At 39.4% G+C, this 22157-nt stretch overlaps 1 protein-coding gene across 2 annotated transcripts in view; it reads right to left on the bottom strand.

Moving 5' to 3' along the window:
* Positions 1-22157, bottom strand: part of Ophn1 (oligophrenin 1) — a 256595-nt gene that overhangs the window by 31522 nt on the left and 202916 nt on the right. For both annotated transcript variants that reach the window (XM_032889327.1, XM_032889328.1), the window contains 3 exons: positions 20192-20225; positions 19627-19689; positions 18157-18231 (listed from right to left, as the gene is read on the bottom strand). In XM_032889327.1, coding sequence (XP_032745218.1) covers positions 18157-18231; positions 19627-19689; positions 20192-20225 — 172 coding nt within the window. The remainder of the gene's footprint in view (positions 1-18156; positions 18232-19626; positions 19690-20191; positions 20226-22157) is intronic.

Raw genomic sequence — 22157 nt, 5'->3', positions numbered from 1 at the left:
GTGCTACTCACAACAGCAAGGAAATGGAAACAACCTGCATGGCCTATAAGTGACAGTGGATAATGACAATGTGGTACATAAACATACTAGACTCGTACTCAGCTTTTTAAAAACGAAATCATGAAATTTGCAGATGAATAGATGGAAAGAGAAAAGAACATATTGGGTAAAGACAAACATCCCATGTTGTTGCCTAAATCGTCAAATGTGAATAGATCACCTAGAGTAATAGTGGAAAGCAGCGAGGAAAAGGAACTGTGAGAAAGGGGCACTAGAGAGGGGGGATGGCAGGATATAAGTGACATGGAGGGAGAAATGGAAAAACGGGTGTCAGGAGTAACTAGGCAGGAGAGAGAAAGGTAAACCGAGAAGGAGGAGGGGGAAAAAAACTAATGTTTTTGAAAAAGCCATAAGGGATCATCTTTATTTACATAAAACTACATATAATGCATCGCCTGTGTGTATGTGTGCGTGCGTGCATGCATGCGTGTATCCCAAAACAGTAAAAGCTATTATTGTTGCACGTGATTGCCTCCCAGAGACTAAAGCTAACTTCTTATTGCTCAAGACACTTTGGACAAATTACTTGAAGGATCTGAGAAGACCTGATCTAAAAAGCCTCCAACCTAAGTATTAGCTTTTCTACTACAAGAAGGTACTGTACAAGCTGTCAAGGGACAGAAGCAACCAGTAGTCCTAACCAGCTGTGACACCTAGGAACCACAATATCTAGCATGGCAAAATATCCCTAGAATTGCAATAGTGGCATTCCTATTTTGGCAGTAACTAATGGAGGTATAACTGTGATTTATACACCAATCAATAGGGCAGAAACCATGCCTTGAAGTGTAAACCCACCCCACTTCTAAGAGCTAATGAGGTTATACTTTACTAGACCAGCATAATTCCTTTCTGATTTTTAAATGCATATCCTTATTCCCACAGATAATCAGAGCTCCCATCCCTCATCAAAGAAGCTACTCTTTGAAATATCATAATAAAATACCATGACTGGTCAATCTCCAGAGATCAACTGATTATGGGGTGTCCAGCCCCAACAGACACACCTGTAGCACAACTATTGCCCTAAGGCACAGGTAACGTGAGAGAAGAGGAGAAAGACTGTAAATGCCAGAGGAACGAGAAGTATGTGCTGTGAGATTATCTCCTGCAAATGACAGGAGAGCTACATCCATGGTACCTCAACAATATGGCTGCAGAACCAGAACCTGAGCACCACCACCACCAATAGACACGCTCTCATGGAAGGGTGTTCTCAAAGCATCCCACCCTAGACAAAAAAACCTTTGGCAACTAAGCATTTCTGAGAGAAAGTAAATTAGTCATCTCCAGGAATGAGAATCAGAATTGGTTATCCAATTCCAAGTGATTATCCCTGGAATCATGTGCATATAAACAACAGTAAATGGACTCATCAGATCTCATCAGGTTTTGTGTGTGTGTGTGTGTGTGTGTGTTGTGTGTGTGTGTGTGTGTGTGTGTGTGTGTGTGTGTGTGATTACATATATAACCTGTAACCTGTATCAAAGCCACAAACAGAAAAACACGGTAAGAGGATGTTGAATAGCATATGATCCCCTCTTTTGGTCTCTGTGGGTACCCACACATGTAGCAGTTACATACACATAAGTGAAAATAAATCTCTAAAAAGTATAATTTATAAGGAACTAAAAGGATTATAAAGAAATATTATGAGCAAATACACACCAACAAATTATATTCCAACAAGATGGAAAGAATCTTGTTCCTAAAAATCTTCCTAAAAAAGAATTATACTAAAACATATACAGACATATAGAGCTAAATGAGTCCTAGAACATTTTTAATCAGCCATTTAAAATCTTGCCATGAGGAAAAGTCCAGGCCCAGAAATTTTTACTTTTCTTTTTTTTTTATTTTTATTGTTAAAAAAGTCAATGCCAATAATCAAGTTATTCTAAACAATAGGATGCACACTCTTTGTCCACTCATTCTACAAAGACAGCATCATAGCAAAGCCAAAAAAATTACCACCACTAAAAAGAAGTATAGAGCAATATGTATTCTAAATATAAATGCAAGTATTTGCAGCAAAATATTAGGAAATAAATCCAAAAGATATAAAAGAGTTTAATGAGGCCACCTAGGATTTATCCAGTTATACAAGACTGGTTTAATATCTGAAAATTCAATAATGCAATAAAGCATATTCATAAAATAAATGACAAAACCATAATACCACAATCCACTTGACATAATTCAATGTTGGTTTATAATAACAAAAAAATCTAACAGACATAAATTAGAAGAGAACTTTCTCACCTAATAAATGACAGGAGAAGGAAGAAATGTTTTCTAAGAGTGAAGAAAAGATAAAGATGCCCAGTCTTTTCTATTTTAATTGTGCATTGTTTATTTTCGTTTATAAAGCATTTTATGAATGTATACACATGTTTATACTTGAATATATGTACTTATGTATGCACAGGTGCATGCACAAAGGCAAACGAGGTGTCATTGTTTATCACTGTCCATGTATTCCTTTGAGGAAAATTTCTCCCTGACTCTGACGTCATACCTTTTCAACTAGGCTGGAATTCAGTTAAGGTGATCCTCCTGTCTCTGCCACACTTAGTGCTGAGGTTACAATCATTTGTGAAGATATCCAGCTTATCGAATGGATACTGGGATCTAAACTCCATTCCTTAGGTTTGTGTGATAAGCACTCTTGATTATGGAGCTATCTCCCAAGTCCTTTAAGTTTTATTTCCTAATGACATGGTTCCATACATAGATAATCCTAAAAACTCCTCTTACTCAAATTATCAGACCTAATAAAAAAGTTCAGTAAGATTATGGGACACAAGGTCAATACACAAAACTCAATTGTTAAGTTTATATTCAGTCATAGAGTACTTGCCTAACATATATAACACTACACTGGACAAATGCAACTGCATTTCTACATATGACTAATGAATAATATTAAAAAGAATTAATATAGAACTTCCTGCACTATATAATAAAAAGAATGAGATATCTCAAAGTAAATTTTTTGTATAGAGAAAACTTTGTAAAAGGAAATTAAATGTGTCCTCATTTCATTTGAAAGGGTCAAGATGGCAATTTTCCCCAATATTAATTTGCATATCCAATACAATTTCCATAAAAATTCTAACAAGCTGTTTCATAGCAATTGACAAGAACATTAAGTTAAACAGAAATGCAAAACACATGCAATAGTAAAACCAATTTTGCAAAGGTAGAAAGAAAGCTGAAAGGACTTTCATTTTCCGATTTCTACAACTATTTATGTGAAGACGAATATATAAATCAGAGAATGGAACTGAGAGGCTAGAAAAATTCTTATATTCATAATTAATTAAATTTTCCCAAAGGTAAAATTCAGTAGAGAAAGTAAGTCTGATATTATTATGCTACTGAGATATTTTGATCATTTAAATTTTTTAAAAAGCCTTCAAGCAAGTTGTGGTGGCAAATAAATATAACCCTGGCTCTTGGGAGTCTGAGGCAGCAAGACAGGGAGTTTCATAACAGGGTTACATGGCAAAATTCTGTCCCCCTAAAATGAAAAAACCAAAGTGCTATAACAGTATCAGAGTAACTGCCTAGCATCCTATACAAATCCCTGGGTTCAATACCTGAGTATTGGGGAGAGGGGGAGAACCTGGATCTTCAATACATGCCATATACAAAAAAAATCTAGAGATAAATCAAATAAAGGAAATTAAGTGTTATTTTTTCTTTATAAACATATCCAGAGAAGCCTGGCTTCTTGATTGCAAAGTGAGCCAGGAAGTGTACAAAATACCCCTTGCCTGGAGAGAGGGTCCCAGTGTATACAAAGGAGGGAACAGAGAGGAAAAGGGGTCTGGAGGCTCATTGTTCCTGGAAAAACTCTCTGAGGGGATATGGAGGCAAAGTTTGGAGCAGAGACTGAAAGAACAGTCATTCAGAGCCTGCCCCACATGTGGCCCATATATATATGGCCACCAAACTAGATAAGATGGATGAAGCAAAGAAGTGCAGACTGACAGGAACCGGATGTAGATCTCTCCTGAGAGGCTCTGCCAGAGCATGACAAATACAGAGACGAATGCTAGTAGCAAACACTGAACTGAGAATAGGACCCCCGTTGAAGGAATCAGAGAAAGAACTGGAAGAGCTTGAAGGGGCTCGAGACCCCATATGTACAATGCCAAGCAACCAGAGCTTCCAGGGACCAAGCCACTACCCTAAAGACTATACATGGACTGACCCTGGGCTCCAACTGCATAGGTAGCAGAGGATGGTCTTGTTGGGCACCAATGGAAGGATAAGCCCTTGGTCTTGCCAAGGTTGGACCCCCAGTGTAGGGAAATGTTGGGAAGGCTGGAAGGGGGGATGGCAGAGGAGGGGAACACCCTTATAGAAGAAGGGGAGGAGGATGGGATAGGGGGCTTATGTCCGGGAAACTGGGAGAGGGAATAACATTTAAAATGTAAATAAAAATATCCAATAAAAAATAAATTAAAAAAGAAAAACTCTCAAGGAATAATGTGTAGTCTTATCAGTAAAGTATTGTCAATGCAAAGTGAAGTCACTAAGACAGGAAGTTGGATGATAGAGGATGGCGGGCTGAGGTGGTGAGGAATCTATTATTGGCACTTTTCTAGAGTAGCATAATGGAAAGATTATAAAAGACAGAGGAACAAGAATTCTTCTGTATGATTATATGTCCTAGAAATGACAGGAGACCTACATCCATGGTATCTCAACAATATGGCTGCCTAACCAGGACCTAAGCAAGACAACACCTAGTCATGCTATCATGGAAGGAGGAAATCTCTCAAGGTTGTTAGTAGGAAAAGAACTGCAGGTAAATAGTGACGTGACGGCTGAAACAGGGAGAATTCATCTTCCCAAGGGATGAATCTCACAGTTAGTTATTCAATACTAAGTGGTCAGCTCTGAAATCATATGAACACGAAAAAGACTGAACAGACTCAGCAGGCTGTATTTATATAGGTATACATGTAACAATAATAATCAAACAAAAAAGAGGTCATGAATTTGAGAGGCAGGGGCATGAGATGGGTTGGAGGGAAGAAAGTAAAGGAGAAAATGACATAATTATATTTTAATTAAAAGTTTTTTTAAAAGTAAAACAAACGTGTAACAACAGGTTGTGAATAATGATCTAATTAAAAAAAACAATTCTTAACAGAGGGCTGATAGCTCAATGAAGATAAGTGATCAAACTATATGGGGTAGGAACTAGAAAGTCCCAGACTCCAGGGAAGCAAGAGGCTTCCCAGGAGCCAATGGAAATGACTTTAGCCAAAATACCCAACAAAGGGGAGATCACAACCTATAGAGACCACCTCCAGTAGATAAGCAGGGTCCTGGTTGAGGGATGGGGTCACCCACCCATCTCAAAAAATTTAACCCAGAAATGTTCCTGCCAAAATGAAATATGGAGACAAAATGTGGAGCAGAGACTGAAGGAAAGGCCATTCAGAGTCTGGCCCACCTGGGGATCCATAAACAGCCACCAAATCCAGACATTATTGCTGATACCAACAAGTACATGCTGATAGGAGCCTGATATAGCTGTCTCCTAAGAGGCTCACCCAAAGCCTGACTAAGACAGAAGCAGATGCTCGCAGCTCACCACTGAACTGAGAACAGGGTCACCAATGGAGGGGTTAGAGAAAGGATTGAAGAAGGAGCTGAAGGAGTTTGCAACCCCATAAGAACAACAATACCAACCAAGCAGAGTTCCCAGGAAATAAACCACTACCCAAATACTACACATGGACAAACCCATGGTTCCAGCTGCATATGTAGCAGAAGATGGCTATGTGACATCAATGGGAGAGGAGGAAGGCTTGATGCCTTAGCAGAAGGGGAATACTAGAGTGGTGAGGTGGTAGTAGGTAAATGGCGGGGGGGCAGCCTCATACGGCAAACGGAAGAGGGGAGAGGGGGGATGGATGGGGATTTGTTGGGGATTAACCAGGAAGGGGGACATCATTTGAAATAGAAATAAAATGATTAATAAAAATTAAAAAATTAAAAACAAAAATATATAGTCAGACATTCATCAAGTAAGTTACATAGATGGCTAAAGAATACACGGACAATGCTCAGTACTATCAGCCATAAAGGCAAATGAAAGCCATGGCGGAATAGCACTTCAGACTCTCGTAAAGTCTTATAAATACATGACAGGCAATAGTAAATGTCGGTGAGGAAGTGGAGAAACAAGAACCCTAAGGCACAAGGGGGTAGAAACGGTTATCAGTGCAGCTACTTTGGAACATACTTTCGTGTCTCCTCAAAAAGCTAAAACATCAATTTACTCTTCAACCCAGTAATTTCACCCTCAGGTATCTATCCAATAAAAATAAAGATATACACCCACACCACGACTAAGACACAAACATTTACTCAAAATAGTTCCAAACTGGAAATCGTTCAAATGATCATTAATCCGGAAACACAGTAATGTGTGCAGCAACCTAAACCAGCGAATTCTATCCAGCAGCAGAAAGGGAAGAACTAGAGAAGCATTTGTTTACTATCACTGATGTCTTAGAAAATAGCATGCTAAGTGAAAGAGGCCATACAAAGATCAATTTTATGAATATTCAGAAAAGGTAAATATACTACCAGAAACTAAGTAGAACACTAGAGGTAGATACTAATGGGGTTATGGAAATTTTCTACAACAGGATTATAGAATGAGTGGATTGCTTGATAATGTTAATGAAAAACTTTCAATTATACATTTCGAATCAGCAGTTTTATGATCTGTAAAAAATATCTCAATAAAAAATTGTTTCTACACCTAAACACATGAATATTCTATGAACCAGAAATTCTCCTTCTAAGTGAATTGGCAACAGACATCCATGCACATGTTAACTTAAAGACATGTTCACTTAGCCAAGGCATACTTGGGTGACACAGGCCTTTAATCCAAGCACTCAGTGGGCAGAGGCAGGCGATCTCTGAGTTTGAGGCCAGCCTAGTTTACAGTGAGAGTTCTAGGACAGCCAGGGCTACACAGGGAAACCCTGTCTCAAAAAATGAAAGATATTTATTTAATGATGTGTACTAGAACATTCATAGCAATGATATTTTAATAGACTTATAACTTTATAATGAAGTCATATAACTTTGTTTTCTCAGATTCTATTTTGAACATTTAACCTTCTTATACTTGAAACAGGGCTTAGTACTTTACCTTCAACGTAACTTCCAGCTCTACATGTTTAGCAAGCTCCTGAGTGTGGTGGCCCAACTACCAATATTCCTACCACATATCAGACATGACCTACCCCTTCATTCTGTGCCCCTGCAGACTGCTCTTATATACCAGTGTCAACTGTCCACCCACACTGAAACCACATAGATTTTGTGCCTGGTTGCTTTAGACCCATCATTTGAAATTCTCTATGGAAAACCTGCTTGGCTATCTCCCTGGACCCAAATTAAAGAACTCATCCTATAGGCCAAACTGACTTTTATCTGAAGTTTAAGCGTATTGTCCCCACAATCAATGAGACACACCCCTACCCCTGCCCCCACCGCCGCCAAGTATCATTTTTGTTTTCTACACAGGATTTGTTTTGTACCCAGGATTGTTATTTCATGGTTTATATTCTGATGCCTCTTCTGTCTCACCAGAATGGCACACCCATACTTAACTTTAATCCAGTTAAGGCTCCCATAGAGAGTGGCTATGCTGGCAGGAATAAACTGGACAGACAAAAGCCACGGGTCATGTGCCAGTACAAACGAGTTTCCTGTGACTGAGACATCTGATCATAGCTCAGACAACTAGCTATTAAAGTCTCTTCCAGGGTAAAGAAGAAGCAGGGTTAGAGATGATTATGTGTAAGAGTTTTCAACTGTAAAACTGTAGTTTCGGGCACAAGTTTTATATTGTAAACTTAATAAATATGATTTCTAAGTACGTCTTTAAAAGTCTCTTCTGAGTCACACAGCATTGTTTTGGAAAACTAGGAATAATCTGAGCACACAGTGCTTATAGTGTATTTAATTGGAAAGATGAGTCGTGGAGTAACTAAAAAAAGAAAAGTAACTCTTTAACCAAAACAGGATTCTTTCCCTATTTAAACATCTAAATAGGAAAACAACAACAAATCACTGTTACGTTGTGTTCAACATTCAGGCAAAGCAAAGAAAGTTGACTTCAATATAGCAATTTGTTGAACTTTGCCTGAACCCCGTGTCCCAAGGAAACATTCACAATGACTGGGAGATCCCCTTTGCCTTTGTGATCTGAAAAACAAATAATTTCAAAGAATCACTCCACCTTCCCATATAGGGAGATATGTCCACCTTCTTCATGACTCATAAACTTACAATGACCCTGATTGCCTGCCCTTCTATAAAATCTCAAATTTATTTCTTTCTTGAGAAATTCTCAACAATGAAAAAATTCTGCCTCAATAGGGAACAAAAATATCCTTTTTAATTATCCAGTGCATCTTGTCTTTAACAAAGCTGGAAGAACCAAAACAGTGTACACGCACAGCAGTACAATAAAGAAGACTTCAAACGAAACCCTCACAACTATGCTGAGATTATTTTAACAAGGGCAGAAGGACCATTTAGTGGGGGTTGGAAAAGGCAGTGCTTTAACAAATGACATTATCTACAAACAAAAGAATAAAGCTGGACCTGTCCAATACAGTGTCTACAAAAATGAACTCAAAAAGGATTCGTCTATTACAGACACCCATATAACTAATGAAAAGAAGAAAAAAGTCGGGAGGCTATAGCAGGAAAAGAACTGGGTACTCAAAGCCAGCATTTGGATATGCAATTTTAAAACCACAATAAGATACTCTTGCATGCCCTTTAGCTCAGTGGTTTTCAACCTGTAGGAAGCAATCATTTCACAGGGGATCACCTAAGACCATCAGAAAACAGATATTTTATTAGGATTCATAAGTAGTGGAATTAGATATGCAGTAGCAATGAAAGTGAACATCACATATTAGCTTACAATTGTCTATAACTCCAGTTCTTAGGGATCCACCACCCTCTTCTGGCCTCTTCAAGCACTGCATATAAATGATTAACATACACATAGGCAAAACACTCGTATGCATTGAATAAAAATAAAGAAACTCTTAAAGAAATAAAGCAGTGGTACTATAGAAAACTGTGGTTTCTCAAAAAAAAAATCCCACAAAAATAGAATTACCATAGGATTCAGCAATTCCATATCTGATTATATAGTCAAAGAAATAAAAGTAGAATCTTGATGGGATGGATATTTATACATTTATTTTTATATCACCATTATTCATAACAGCTAAAAGGTTGAATCAACTCAACTCTCTATCAACAGATAAATAAACACTCAGAATGTGGGACATATAGCACAGATAATGAAATATTATTCAACATTAAAAGGGCTAAAATTTTAGATACATAATACAATATAAGTGACTCTTCACTAGATTATTCCAAGTAAAATAAGCAAGCAATACACAAACTGGTAATAAGTGTTCCACATATATGAGGTCCCCTGACTCTTGGGAAGTCAAATTCACAAACAGAAAGCAGACTGGCACTTCCAGGAGTTAAGGGAAAGTAAAGATGGAAGGTTGTTCCTTAATTGTGTAGATTTTTGGTTGTATATGGTGAAAAAAAGCTCTAGATATTAGTTGCACAATATATTTAACATTGTTAAACACTAGTTAACACAATTTTATTACATACGCTTTACCACAATTCAAAGTAAAAAGCAATTTTTTTAAAAAAGTAGATACCCCTCAGTGGTGGCTTGAATAATTCTATGGGAAATTTAATATACAGGTACAGCTAGATGATCCTGTTTGTTGCCCATAAAATAGGTTTATATTTTCTTCAGAGATGCTATGCTAATTTATTGGTAACCTACACATTATTTTTTCCTATCTTTAAATAAAATGAAAGTTTCAAGTTTCAAGGACATGCATAGTTGATAAGCTGGGTGGATTACTTACTTAATAAATGCAAGTGTTAGATACCTCTGCATTAGAGACACCATAGAAAATTAGTGAGACTAAAACTACATTCAAATGAAAAGTTTGAAAGGCATCTTGGGCTGAAAAATAAGCACTAAAATAAATACTTAGTAAACCAGAGGCAACCATACAATTTACCGTCTTGAATAGTATGAGTTTATGTTTTAATTCTCTACATTAACTTGAATTACTATTCCAGGAAATTCCTTCTAGTACATAGAAGTTGCAAACAGCTTCATTTCAGAAACTTCCTGGAAATCCATTTATCTGAGCAACAAGCTATCAAGTAGCTCTCATCTGGATAAACAGTGACTTCTTAGAACAGCTGGAAAACGAGCATGTTGAATGCCTATTTACTTTTTAAAGTTTCTTTCAAAGCCCTTGAAGACATAAGTCACAAGCTGTGATATAATGTTAATATAAAAATCAGATCATTAACTTTATCCAATTTTAAGCATTCAGATCCCAACAACGACTTGCTGAAACCAGATTATAAAAGCACTATAAATATGTACCCTGACCTTTGATCCTCTTAAGAGGTTATGGGGACAGTGTTGTCATGGTAGTGGCTTTACTCTGTGCTCTAAATAACAAACCTGGATTCATTTGATTAGCAGTCTATTGTAGTAGGGCTTAGGGGATCATCAAGTTATCAGGATGCAAATCTAATTAATAAAACACTTCTGGGGCTTGACACTGTTGTTATTTTAAATAGAAAAATCTTTGCCCAGGAGGACTAGATACAATCCTGTAGAACAGGGCGCCAGATTGATAGCCACATAAAATTTAAAAGGACCAGTTAAGTTGAATTTCACGAAAACAATAGCTTTTGTCATGCATCTGTAAGTCTGTTTAATGAGAATTTTAATTGAAACAAAAGCCTTGTATTTTGACTTACAAAAGCTGGCAACGGTCCTCCACCATTTTTTTAGGAACATAACTTCACTTAAATCTCAATTCTGAAAACAAACCTATGGAGTTAAAAAAAAAAAAAATCCCCTCTCTAGAACCCAAATCAGAAGCCTGGTGGCTGCAGCCTTTATAGCAGGGATTTCATCCAGGCAGGAAGGAATTCAACTGTCAAAACTGAGTAACTGGGGGAATCTTGAAGACAGCAGGTGTAGAAGCACAAGGTTAATAGGTACAACATGGGCATTAGAATGAAGAACAGACAGGACCGTACTAGTGATTTGTTTGATGAAGTCTTAGGACTAACTTGGAAGGTTTGTATTAGCTTCCTTCTGTAGGATTACACATTCCTATGCTCAGAGCACCACCACACCTACAAACACACACTGAGCTGGCCCCCCGCCTAAGGACTGAAGGATCATGGAGAGACCTGAGGCAAGAGACTGCAAGGGAAAGAGGTATCTATGGGGGAAAATAGTGAATGGGAGGAGGATAAAAGGGAGGTACAGGGAGAAATAAGGGATGGAGGAAAAGTGAGAGAGAATGCAGAGGCATGGCCACATAGAACAGGAAAGAGAACCACATTTTTATTTGACTTCGTCAAAATCTAAAAGACATAAGCAGTTAGTGTACAGCGGTACTAGCACATATATGGCATTTTAAAGAAGACTATATCATGTAATGGCTAGCCATAGGCTTCCTTGGTAGGACTGAAGTTAATTCTAAAAACAGAGACCTCACCTTAAAAGTTTTGCTGCTTCTTCTGTTTATGAAGAACTCCTAAAGATCGCTCAGGTAATTTGATGGCAATAGTTTCTGATGAGAATTTTCTAAGTATTTCAGAGAGTAATGGAGGGTATAATTGTCCACAGTCACATTCCATTACATTAAAATCCTGCACACCACAACTATGAGTGTATGTGTGATTTGCAAGCAAGATTAAGAATTGGTTCCTTTCTTTGAGAAATAGGAAAAACACCCTTTCCATGGTGAAACAGTACAAAAATAAAACCCCAAATATTTATATTACACTAGGATATTCACAATAATAGAGAGAAAAGTACAAAATTAGTGAAAAATAAGTGCTTAACTGTGTGGTTGTAAATGAGGCTGTAAGGGTGACTGTGGAGATAATTCGGTGGATAATGGCCTCGCTGTGCAAACATGAGAACCTGAGTTTGGATCTCCGGCATTCATGTAAAAGGGTGGGCATGGCAGCATGTGTGTGTCTGAAACTCAGCCCTGGACATTGCACGAGGTACCAGCACATCCTTGGAATCTCTAGCCAGGCAATTTAGCTAAAACAGTGACCTCCAGGTCCTCTGTGAGACCCTGTCTCAATAATAATGGAAGGGGAGAGACAACTCAGTGATTAAGAGCACTTGTTATTCCTGCAGAAGACCTGGGTTCAATTCCCAGCACCCATGTCAGAAAGCTCAGAACTGTCTGCAACTCCAGATCCAGGGGACCAGATACCCATGTTTGGACTCTACTGGTACCCACATGTGTGTAGTATGCATACATAGACTCAGGCACACACATGCATAAAATAACTAAATCCTAAGTAAGGTAGAGAGGAAGATTTTGAGGTCAGTCTCTGGCCTCTAGGAGAACTTGCACAGGCAAGCACACTAGCACACACACACACACACACTTTAACATCACACACACACACACACGCGCGCGCGTAAACTTTCACTTCATAAGCTACTGTGCTACTGAAGAATAGAATATGCCATTCTAAATGAGAAGCAGTGTGCAACTAAAAGCAATTATGACAAGCAAAAGCACTAGGGGGGGAAAACTCAGTGACAGAGCACTTGTCCAGCAAGTGTGAGACCGTGGGTTCAAACACCAGCACCCCACCACCACCAAAAAAAAGAACAAGCAAACAAAGACAAGCAGTAGCAGATACTGCAGCAAGGTCCTACACCCTCACTGCATTTATAAAAGCACGGCATGGATTAACAGGTAAAAGAATTCCATATCTACTCTACCAAAGAAAACAAAGGGTAACAACTGCCTGGCCACAGCTTAGACCTTGTCAGCCACAACACAGTGCCAGAGGAATGAACAAGGTCTACCAACAACCTTGTCACAAGCCTTGTCCCTAATCCCGAAGCCCTTTCATTCTGCTTTGTCATTTTTCTGAAAATTGTTGAAGTTGTTGCATAGGCTATAACTCAAGGAAAAAAAAACGGTCTTTGACAACTAGTCATTTAGTCATTTCCTTCCCTTATAATATCAAAACAGAACTTAAGGTATTAGCAGAATTCTAGTAGACAGACATGAGAGGAATAACAAAACTGTTCGACTCTTAGATGACATTTTTTTTTATCTAAGTGGCAAATTGTCCCAAAGGGATACCGTAGAATGAAATAATTTAAAAAAAAAAAACAGAAATCTGAATAAGGGGTGGAAAATAATGAACCCTGAACTAAGCAGGAAAGAGCAGTTATGCTCAAGGAAAACCACATGCATTTAGCAAGCAAATGAACAATGTCACTTGAAGACAGGGAGGGGATTGATGCTGTGATGGTCTGAATATGCGTGGACCAGGGAGTGGCATTATTAGAAGGTGTGGCCTAGTAGGAGGAAGTGTGTCACTATAGGGGTAGGCTTTGAGACCCTCCTCCTAGCTATGAGGACAGTCTTCTCCTAGTGGCATTCAGATGAAGATGTAGAACACTCAGTTCCTCCTGCACCATGCCTGCCTGAATGTGGCCATGCTCATTCCTGGATAATAATGGACTGAACCTCTGAACCTGTAAGCCAGCCCTAATGAAATGCTATTCTTTATAAGTGTTGCCTTGGTTATGGTGTCTGTTCACAGCAGTAAAACCCTAACTAAGAATGCATTGGTATTGGGACTGGGGTATTTCCATGATAGGCCTGACCATGTTTTTGTTTGGAGGAATATAGACTTTTGGACTTTGGATTTGAGAAACAGTGGAACGTTTTAAGTGGGGCCTAATGAGCCATCCTAGTAGGAATATAGAAGACCATGGTGCTCAGGGTGATTTGAACTGTATAGGCCTGCTGGCCTAAGAGTTTTCAATGGAGAAAAATGTTAGTATGTGGCTAAGAGACTGTTTTTGTGGTATTTTGGTGAAGAATGTGGCTGCTATTTGGCCTTGTCTGAAGAGTCTACCTGAGGCTAAGTTAAAAAGATTAATATTAATTCCACTGACAAAGAAAGTCTCAAAAAAAAAGCCCAGGAGAGACTTTGTTCTCTGGTTTAATCTTATGAAGAGTGTTTTAATTAAAAGTAGCAAGCTGAGAAAGGAAAAAAAAATATAAAATCTATGGTCAAATAATAAATAATAAAGGGGCACCAGGAAGTGAAATGGAGCTGAATCCTATGTTTGAGGAGATAACAGATTAAGGGAGTTGTGATCTCAGGGCAAGATCCCACACAACTAAGCTTAGGTCCAAACATGGTGGTACGCATCTTTAATCCCAGGAGAGAGAGGCAAGCAGATCTCTAGGTTCAAGGACAGCCTGGTATAAAGCAAGTTACAATTAGAGAAAATATTAAATTCAGGCATGTGGTACATGCCTTTAATCCCAGCATTCAGGAGACAGGGCCATGGAAATCTGAGTTCAAGGTCAATGTACAGAGGCAAGTTTTTGGAAACATCTGTGAGGTATTTTCCTGGTTACATGAACTGAACTGGGAAGATCCATGCTGACTGCAAGTAGCACTTTCTAGCTGTGGGCCAGATATGAGGAGGCTGCAGGGAGGTTGGGCCCCTTTGCTTTATATCACATTGGCAAGTTGTTTCACCTTGTTACTGCCACTGCCATCATTCACTGCCATCAGAATCCAGTGTCTTCCCATCCCTTATAGGGACTGAAGCTACAAGTTTATTATAACCACACTGGCAATTGCTTGTTCTCTACTATAGCAAAGTTTTAAATTAGTCTATTCCCTGGCAACTCCGAGATGTCTCAAACATGTCTAATGAGTGATGTAATCCAATCTCTCTTACCCTGAAAAAACACGTTTCTTTCCCTATTCCAATATTTAAGCTAGACAATTTCACAGATTGAAGTCCTTAGAACAGAGGGGGGAAAGCCATGGAACAAGTCCAGTTTTCTAGGACAGAGTCCTGTGATGCAATGTCACTCCTAGCCTCAGGTTACAGAACAATATACTATACCATGGAGTTCCAGTTGCCGGGAAACCAACTGTTATAAAATAACCAGCATTGACGTTTTTTTCTTTCCTCCAGACCTAAGTTAGTACCCAATAGGGGGCAAAATGGTCCCCATTATGCATTACTGAAATAACTGTTTATAAAATAACCAGCATTGACATTACCTTCTATTCTGTGAAATAAGCAGGATAGCATTTTCATTTTTAGAAGCAGTGATTAGGGTCAGCGGACTAGAAAGAATCCTCATTAGTTTACAAACATGGTGCTGTGAAAATCATAAATAATGTTTATAATGAAATTTAAGAGATAAAGTCAACAAATTAAGTGGGAAAGGTCTCCTAAAGACAGAATGAATAAATGGAGCTAACAGGGAATTGTAGCAGTACCTCTCCTGGAGAGGAAACTTAATTCCTTGGCTTCTGGGGTTTCTTTTTCAGCTCTTTTTCTTCCAGAAGCACTGGGCTGTATCCCCATGTGCTCTCTCTCTTGGACTCTTTTTTCTGAATTCCTGCCCCCGCATTAAAGCACCTCGGGATTGCACTAAGCCTTCCAGGATAACCAGGGAATCTTCCATGTCAAGGTCACCTGACCGACAACCTCAATTCTACTTGTGTCCTCCATTCTCCTTTGTCATATTGAAAGAAAATATGAAAACTGTGCACTTTATCTAGGCTTTGGCTTTCCACACAATTCGTTCTGTGACACTTTGTCAAAATTAGCTTCTCAGATACCTCACCACCAGTCTCAAAAGGAAGATGAGCTGGCTTGCAGTGAAGAAAAAAACAGTTTCATGTTACTCACGGAAAATGCACGTACCTTTGGGCCATCTACACAAAGAGTGCATGCAGAGTGTCTAGTGTTGATTCCTTGATCTTTACAGCTTACTGCCTTGGTTATCCCTAGTGTGCTACACAGACACAAATGATGATAGTCTGCACACACTCCCATGTGTGCCAGGACCAAAGGAAGGCTGAGAAGGGCAGGCTTAATTGGCAGCATACACACAGATGTCAGGAATGGCAATTCTGAGACTTCAGCACATAAATGCTAGTATCGAACACACAGAGGGATTTTTTTCACTCCCAGATACAGCAGGGCAACTGGATTAAGACTTACTAGTGCAGGACTGTGGCTGACAAAACAGACACAGAGACACAGAAAGGAAAACCTTACCATCACCACAGCTTGCTATCTGAAAACACTTTTTGGATAACAAATTGAGTTAGGACCCAAGCTAAAGTCTTGGTCAACTCAAGAGATCAAACAAACAAACTTCTGGAAAGCTTAGCTAGCTAGAATTTCCAAGCCACAGCCTGAGGATACACCTCAGTGGAAGACAGTTCTTCAGGAATGCATAACACACCGACTTCCATCCCTAACACCACAGGAAGAAAAATGTACCCAGCACAGTGACTAAGAAGAAGGAGCTTAGGTAGACAAAGCATTGGCCAAAACCTAGGCATCCTCTTGAGTCAGCTGCTAAATACAAAGCTGTACATAAATGAGAACGGCAGAGAGACACTCCACAAGCCAGGCAAAAGAAGAACATAAAGTTAAACAATGGGGCGTTATGCTGAAAAATGCCAGGAGTTCCAGAGCAAGCAGACATTTATGCTGTCTTTTGAATGTATCTGTATAATCTGTATATAACGTGTCTGTTTGGTTTTGTGTACCTGTTTGTGCCTGCCTGAGTGTAGGACTGAGTGTCATGGCTCTCATGTGGAGGTCAGGACACCTACCCTCTCACGTGCTGTTCCTCACAAGCTACACTTTTTGAGATAATCTCTTCTTCACTGTGTCACATTTGCTGGCCCAGGAATTCTCCTGTCTCCACTATTTATTTTGCCTCAGGTGCACTGGTGTTACCTTATTTGGCTTCTATGAGTTCTGAGGAATCAGATTTGGGCCCTCATGCTTGCATGGTAAGTGATTTACCCACTAAGCCATCTCCCCAGCCCCAAATTTTCATTCTAATAAGTAAGAATGAAGACACAGAGACATCAAAACTTATTAGCAGGTCTAAACAAACCAGTAGAGAATACTTTATGTCTAGCCTAACAAACTTCCAAAAACATTTGAATAGATAACCTACAAAAACAATCACACACACACATACACATACACACATACGCACACACAAAATCCAACAGCAACAACAACCCTGCCTCAATGGTCTTTGACTTCATGAAAATAAGACATTCCATAAATCATAACAGCATCCAAAGATTACAAGACACACATATACACATAGCCATGTACAGATACTTGTGCGCATGAGCGTGCACGCATACACACACACACACACACACGTACGTGCGCGCGCGCGCACTCGAAGCCATACTGTTTAAAAGAAAAATGTAACCCATATCCAGGATAAATATCACCCAGTAAAGGAAAAAGTAAGAGTGCCCAAAACAGAACTCTGGAAAATATCTTTAAAACTTTATAAGGTCGGGGGAGGGGAATCCAGGAAGGGTTACTGATGAACGAGTAATACAAAGTTAAATGAATGAGGAGAGTATTGGATCGTGGGAGTCAAGTAAGGAGATAGTTTCTACAAGGAGAATGTGTTCAAGCCAGAGAGCAAAGAAAGCAGACAGAAGAGTGCTGCTTGGATTTGGTGGAAGTGCGCATGCGTGCAATGATCATGGCCAGAGAAATTTGAGCAGAGGTGTGGTGGCAGAGCTGGCTTTCTTGGGCCTGAGGAGTGAACAGGATAAGAGAATGAGAGGTGACAGACATATATTCAATGAAAGACGGTCTCTGACTCTAAGTATGTAAAATATTTGTCGGGTTCACCTCTAAAAATATTTCTTAATTTTCTACAGGCTAGGTATGGTGCTACTTGGGAGGTTGAGGTGGGATGATTACTTGAGTATAAACATTTGGGACTAGCCTGAGCAACAGAACAAGACCACAACTCAAATTTAAAATGTTCTTCAACCTTCCAGAGAAATGTGTCTTTCTCTTTTGGTCACACTAGTTTCTATATAAACTAACCCCATTTTTTAAAGAAAAAAATGTAAATTTGTTACCAAAAAAGGCATTGAGCAGCTTCTGAACCTGGATGTTGCTGCCCACAGTGCGGTACAACCCTTCTGTCTTGATCCCTAGGAAAGGAAAACCAGATTATCTTATTAGCATTGCTCCAGTGTTCAAGGTCCCCAAGGCAGAAAAAGGAAGCCTTGCACACTGATGTTAGTTCACAGACAACAGAGAGGCTCTTCCTTCTCTCTTCTAGTTCTCCAGCCCTCTCCTGTCACAGAGGAACAATCCTACAGTCATTATCATACATCCAAAAATCTGTCACGGTTCCATTTGATTGTACCTACCCACCCCGCCCCACCCCTCCCCCAGTTTATCTAACACACTCTACAGTAAATAGGCATGTGCTTCAATGAATTACCACAGGTAGCTGGGACAGTCTTCCCAGGTTGGAAGGGCTAAGAAACTGAAATATACAGAGTGATATCCATCCCAAAGCTGTTCTTGGGCTATGATTAGAAAGGAGAGGATTGGAAGACAGCAAAAGTGAAGTAAAAGGCCACTTTTCCACTGAGAAAGGCTGATGCAATGCTTCAAAGAAAACAACGATTTATACACCACAGCCACCTGCATTCTAAATAGCCTCAGAAGGAAACAAGGTCGTTTAAAGGTCAGTGGAGAAGTGTGCTAATTCTACACGTCCCTGAGTTTAGATGTGAACCCATCAATTTTTAAACTGATATTAAAACAATATGTGGGAGAAGATGAGTTCTCGGTTGTTTGAGATGGGACTGTCAGTGGAATGCTTGAGGGACGGTAGGTGCTAATTCAGAATGCATTCTACACCACTCCAAGGCTTTGCTCTCTAAAAGAGAAAACCACAAATTATGCATCTATGGTTGGATGAGGAATGCTATAATGGAAGCCAGTTTAGAACTGGCTGAAATCTTAAAATTTGTGTCCAGTGTACAAGCTATCAAAACACAGTCCAAGAATGGACTTGTGCAAGGGAAATTCTGGGTGCTCGTGAGAAAGCTCCAAGAAAACAAGAGTCCTGTGACACCTGTTTCTTCAAAAACCTGTAATTGTTCTTGGAAGGTATCTTTGTGCACCTTGCAGCTGTAGTGGATAGGAGGGAGTTTACTTCATCAAAACTGGGTACCACTATTTCTTTATATGCTTCTATGGAAATACGTGATTTTCCACATGAGGTTTGTTCTTGTGATTGTACACTTTCCTCGTGTGACTCTTCTTAACCCTTACAATATAAATTGTCTGGGGCTCTGAATAAAACTATTGCAGGAGACTTTAGTCTATGCCATGTTTAGGCTCCATTCTCCCAAGGCCAAAGACCAATTTGAGTGGTAAACACAAGCCTTATACAAAGCTGCCATTCTGATGATGGGTACGGAGCATCAGATAACGCCATTCTTACTTTAGAGAAAGTTCCTTAGTGTAAAAGCAGAGGTGTTGAGGGGAGTGCAAATTCAACACTTTCAAAGTGTTGTTTTCAATCTTACCTTTGGTCTCAATAAAATTGATGCACTTCCTAACAAACTTGAACCCCACTTCATTCAGCTCCACTGTTTAAAGGAAAGGAAAGTAGAGTCAGTTCATTGCGTTATATGCAGTTTCTACCCAAGATTCAAGAGGCTCGGGAAGGAACTTCCGTGAGCACCAGGAGGGCAGGAGTACATCTCCACTCACTGTGAGACTGAATGATGCCATTCTCAGCGTAGGTTTCGACATAACACAAAGTGCTTCTGCTTAACCCTTTATATCACATCTACCCTAAACATGAGCAATGCCAAACAGGAAATGCTACTGTGGAAGTCCACAGAATTTTGACCATCTGTCTACAACAAGGAGGAGATAATGTATTTCTCTGGATCAACAGCAGCATTCACACCATTAGTTTCAATGGGGTAACTTCCTTACTTCAATCAATATGCAATTTCAAATCAAGGCTAGGTTTCATTCTACACAGTTTTGCTTGAATGGGGCATGTCATCAATGCCAGCGTTTGCTGCCAATGGGACAACTTTGAGCTTATGATGTCCGTGGGGTAAAATTGGGATGACTTACTTTCTTCCTGTTTAGTTATGGGACTGTGGTAGATCTGCAAGGAAAAAACCAACAAGACTAGGTTATTGTGACTCACTACAGATAAGTAGGACAAAAAGGATTCCAGTTCATTCCCTAGATAGGCTATCAAAATCATTAGAGATGCTAGACCTGTAACAAGAAAGGAGGTGAGGGGTTGGGATTTAGCTCAGTGGTAGGCGGCTTGCCTAACAAAGCGCAAGGCCCTGGGTTGGTCCAGCTCAAAAAAAAAAAAAAAAAAATTAAAAAAAAAAAAGGAGGTGAGATAGAGTTATCTTTACCCAGATCTCTAGAAAACGCAACGCCTAAAAGTTGTACTGGATGTTCACATGGTTCACACAGCTGAAGCTGCAGCTGATTCACCTTAGACATAATTTAAGTAAAGCTTAGGGCAGGGTTTTTTGTGGTGTAGCAAAAATACATTTTAAAAAGAGAAGTAGCTCTTACTGTCTTGCCTTCTTGCTCTTGCTCTGTCCCTTGCTCCTTAACCCCCCTCTCTGTCTCTCTCTCCCCCATTCCCCCCCCCACCTCCACGTTGCTCATGGTCATCCTCTACTCCCTTCTCTCTCTCTCTCTCTCTCTCTCTCTCTCTCTCTCTCTCTCTCTCTCTGTCTCTCTCTGTCTCTGTCTCTCTCTCTCTGTCTCTCTGTCTCTGTGTCTCTATTCCCTCAACTCCACTTCCCATGCCCTGAATAAACTATTCTATACTAAAAAAAAAAAGGTATAAAAGGAAGTGGTCTTCTTAAGGACACCCAGGTAATGCGCATTAACAGTAAAATGGTTGATACCATTCCAAATATATGAATATTACATATAGAACACAGGCAGATCCTATTTCACAAAACAAATACCATTAGGTATAAAAGTCACAGATTAACACAAACACAGTAATACTGAAAGATTTCAATACCCTACTCTCACCATCATGAAGATCAATTGAACAAAAAAGCAAAACAAAACAAAAAGTAACAGAACCATTGAAAGTAAATGGCATCGTAGATAGATGAAATGAAAATGTACAGAACACTCCATCCAAATCCTGAAGACCATACATACTTAACCCATCGAATTTGCTTTGAAATGGATCGTATACTAAAATACAAAGAGATGCTTATTCAAAAACAATGCCATAAAGCTAGGATCAACAGCAAGAGAAATCACAGAAAATATACAAGTTCGTGGGGATTAAACAACTATCTAATGGTAAATCCACCAATGAAGAAATAAAAAGAAAATCAAAAGATTCCTAAAATTTAATAAAAATCAAAATGCAATGCATCAAAACATCGGACACTGTTAGATGGTCCTAAAGTGGAAGTTTTTAGCCCTGATTACCTACATTAAAAAACCAGATCGGGGTTGGCGATTTATCTCAGTGGTAGAGTGCAAGCCTAGCAAGCACAAGGCCCTGAGTTGGGTCCCTAAGCTCAAAAAAAAAAAAAAAAAGATCAATTTTGAATAACTTAATAACATAATGAGGCATTGGGGGGAAAAGAGCCAACCACAAAATAGCTCCCATTAATAGTAAAATGGTGAACTGATATACTTAAAGTAAAAGTACACATGGCTCATATGATCAGTGGTTTTGGTGTTTAAGAAAACAGTAACACCAGGTCAGGCTGGAAGAAATAAGCCCAGTCCCTCCTTTTCAAAGGAAAAAGTACTGCATATCTAAGTCCTCAGAATTATTTCAGGGAGAGGCATTTCTTCATTGAGTAGCATTTGCTGTGACCTCAGTGAGGTCAGCCACAGTCAAGCTGGGGAGGATACATGTTCAGAGGATCTATATTTTAGCATCATTCTCCACAATTAGCCTCTAATATATTCTGATATTCACGCAGCTAAGGGTAGGGCATGTGTAAGACAGGGATGGACATAGAAGCGCCTTGCTCCTTGCTTGCCAAGCTTCAAGTCTCCGGGAAGTACACCTCACTCCACTTCTAGCAGC

Source organism: Rattus rattus, chromosome X (genome assembly GCF_011064425.1).
Source record: "Rattus rattus isolate New Zealand chromosome X, Rrattus_CSIRO_v1, whole genome shotgun sequence".
Taxonomy (NCBI): domain Eukaryota; kingdom Metazoa; phylum Chordata; class Mammalia; order Rodentia; family Muridae; genus Rattus; species Rattus rattus.
The sequence above is the reverse complement of the archived record's forward strand: the minus strand, read 5'-3'. Positions and strand labels throughout refer to the sequence as shown.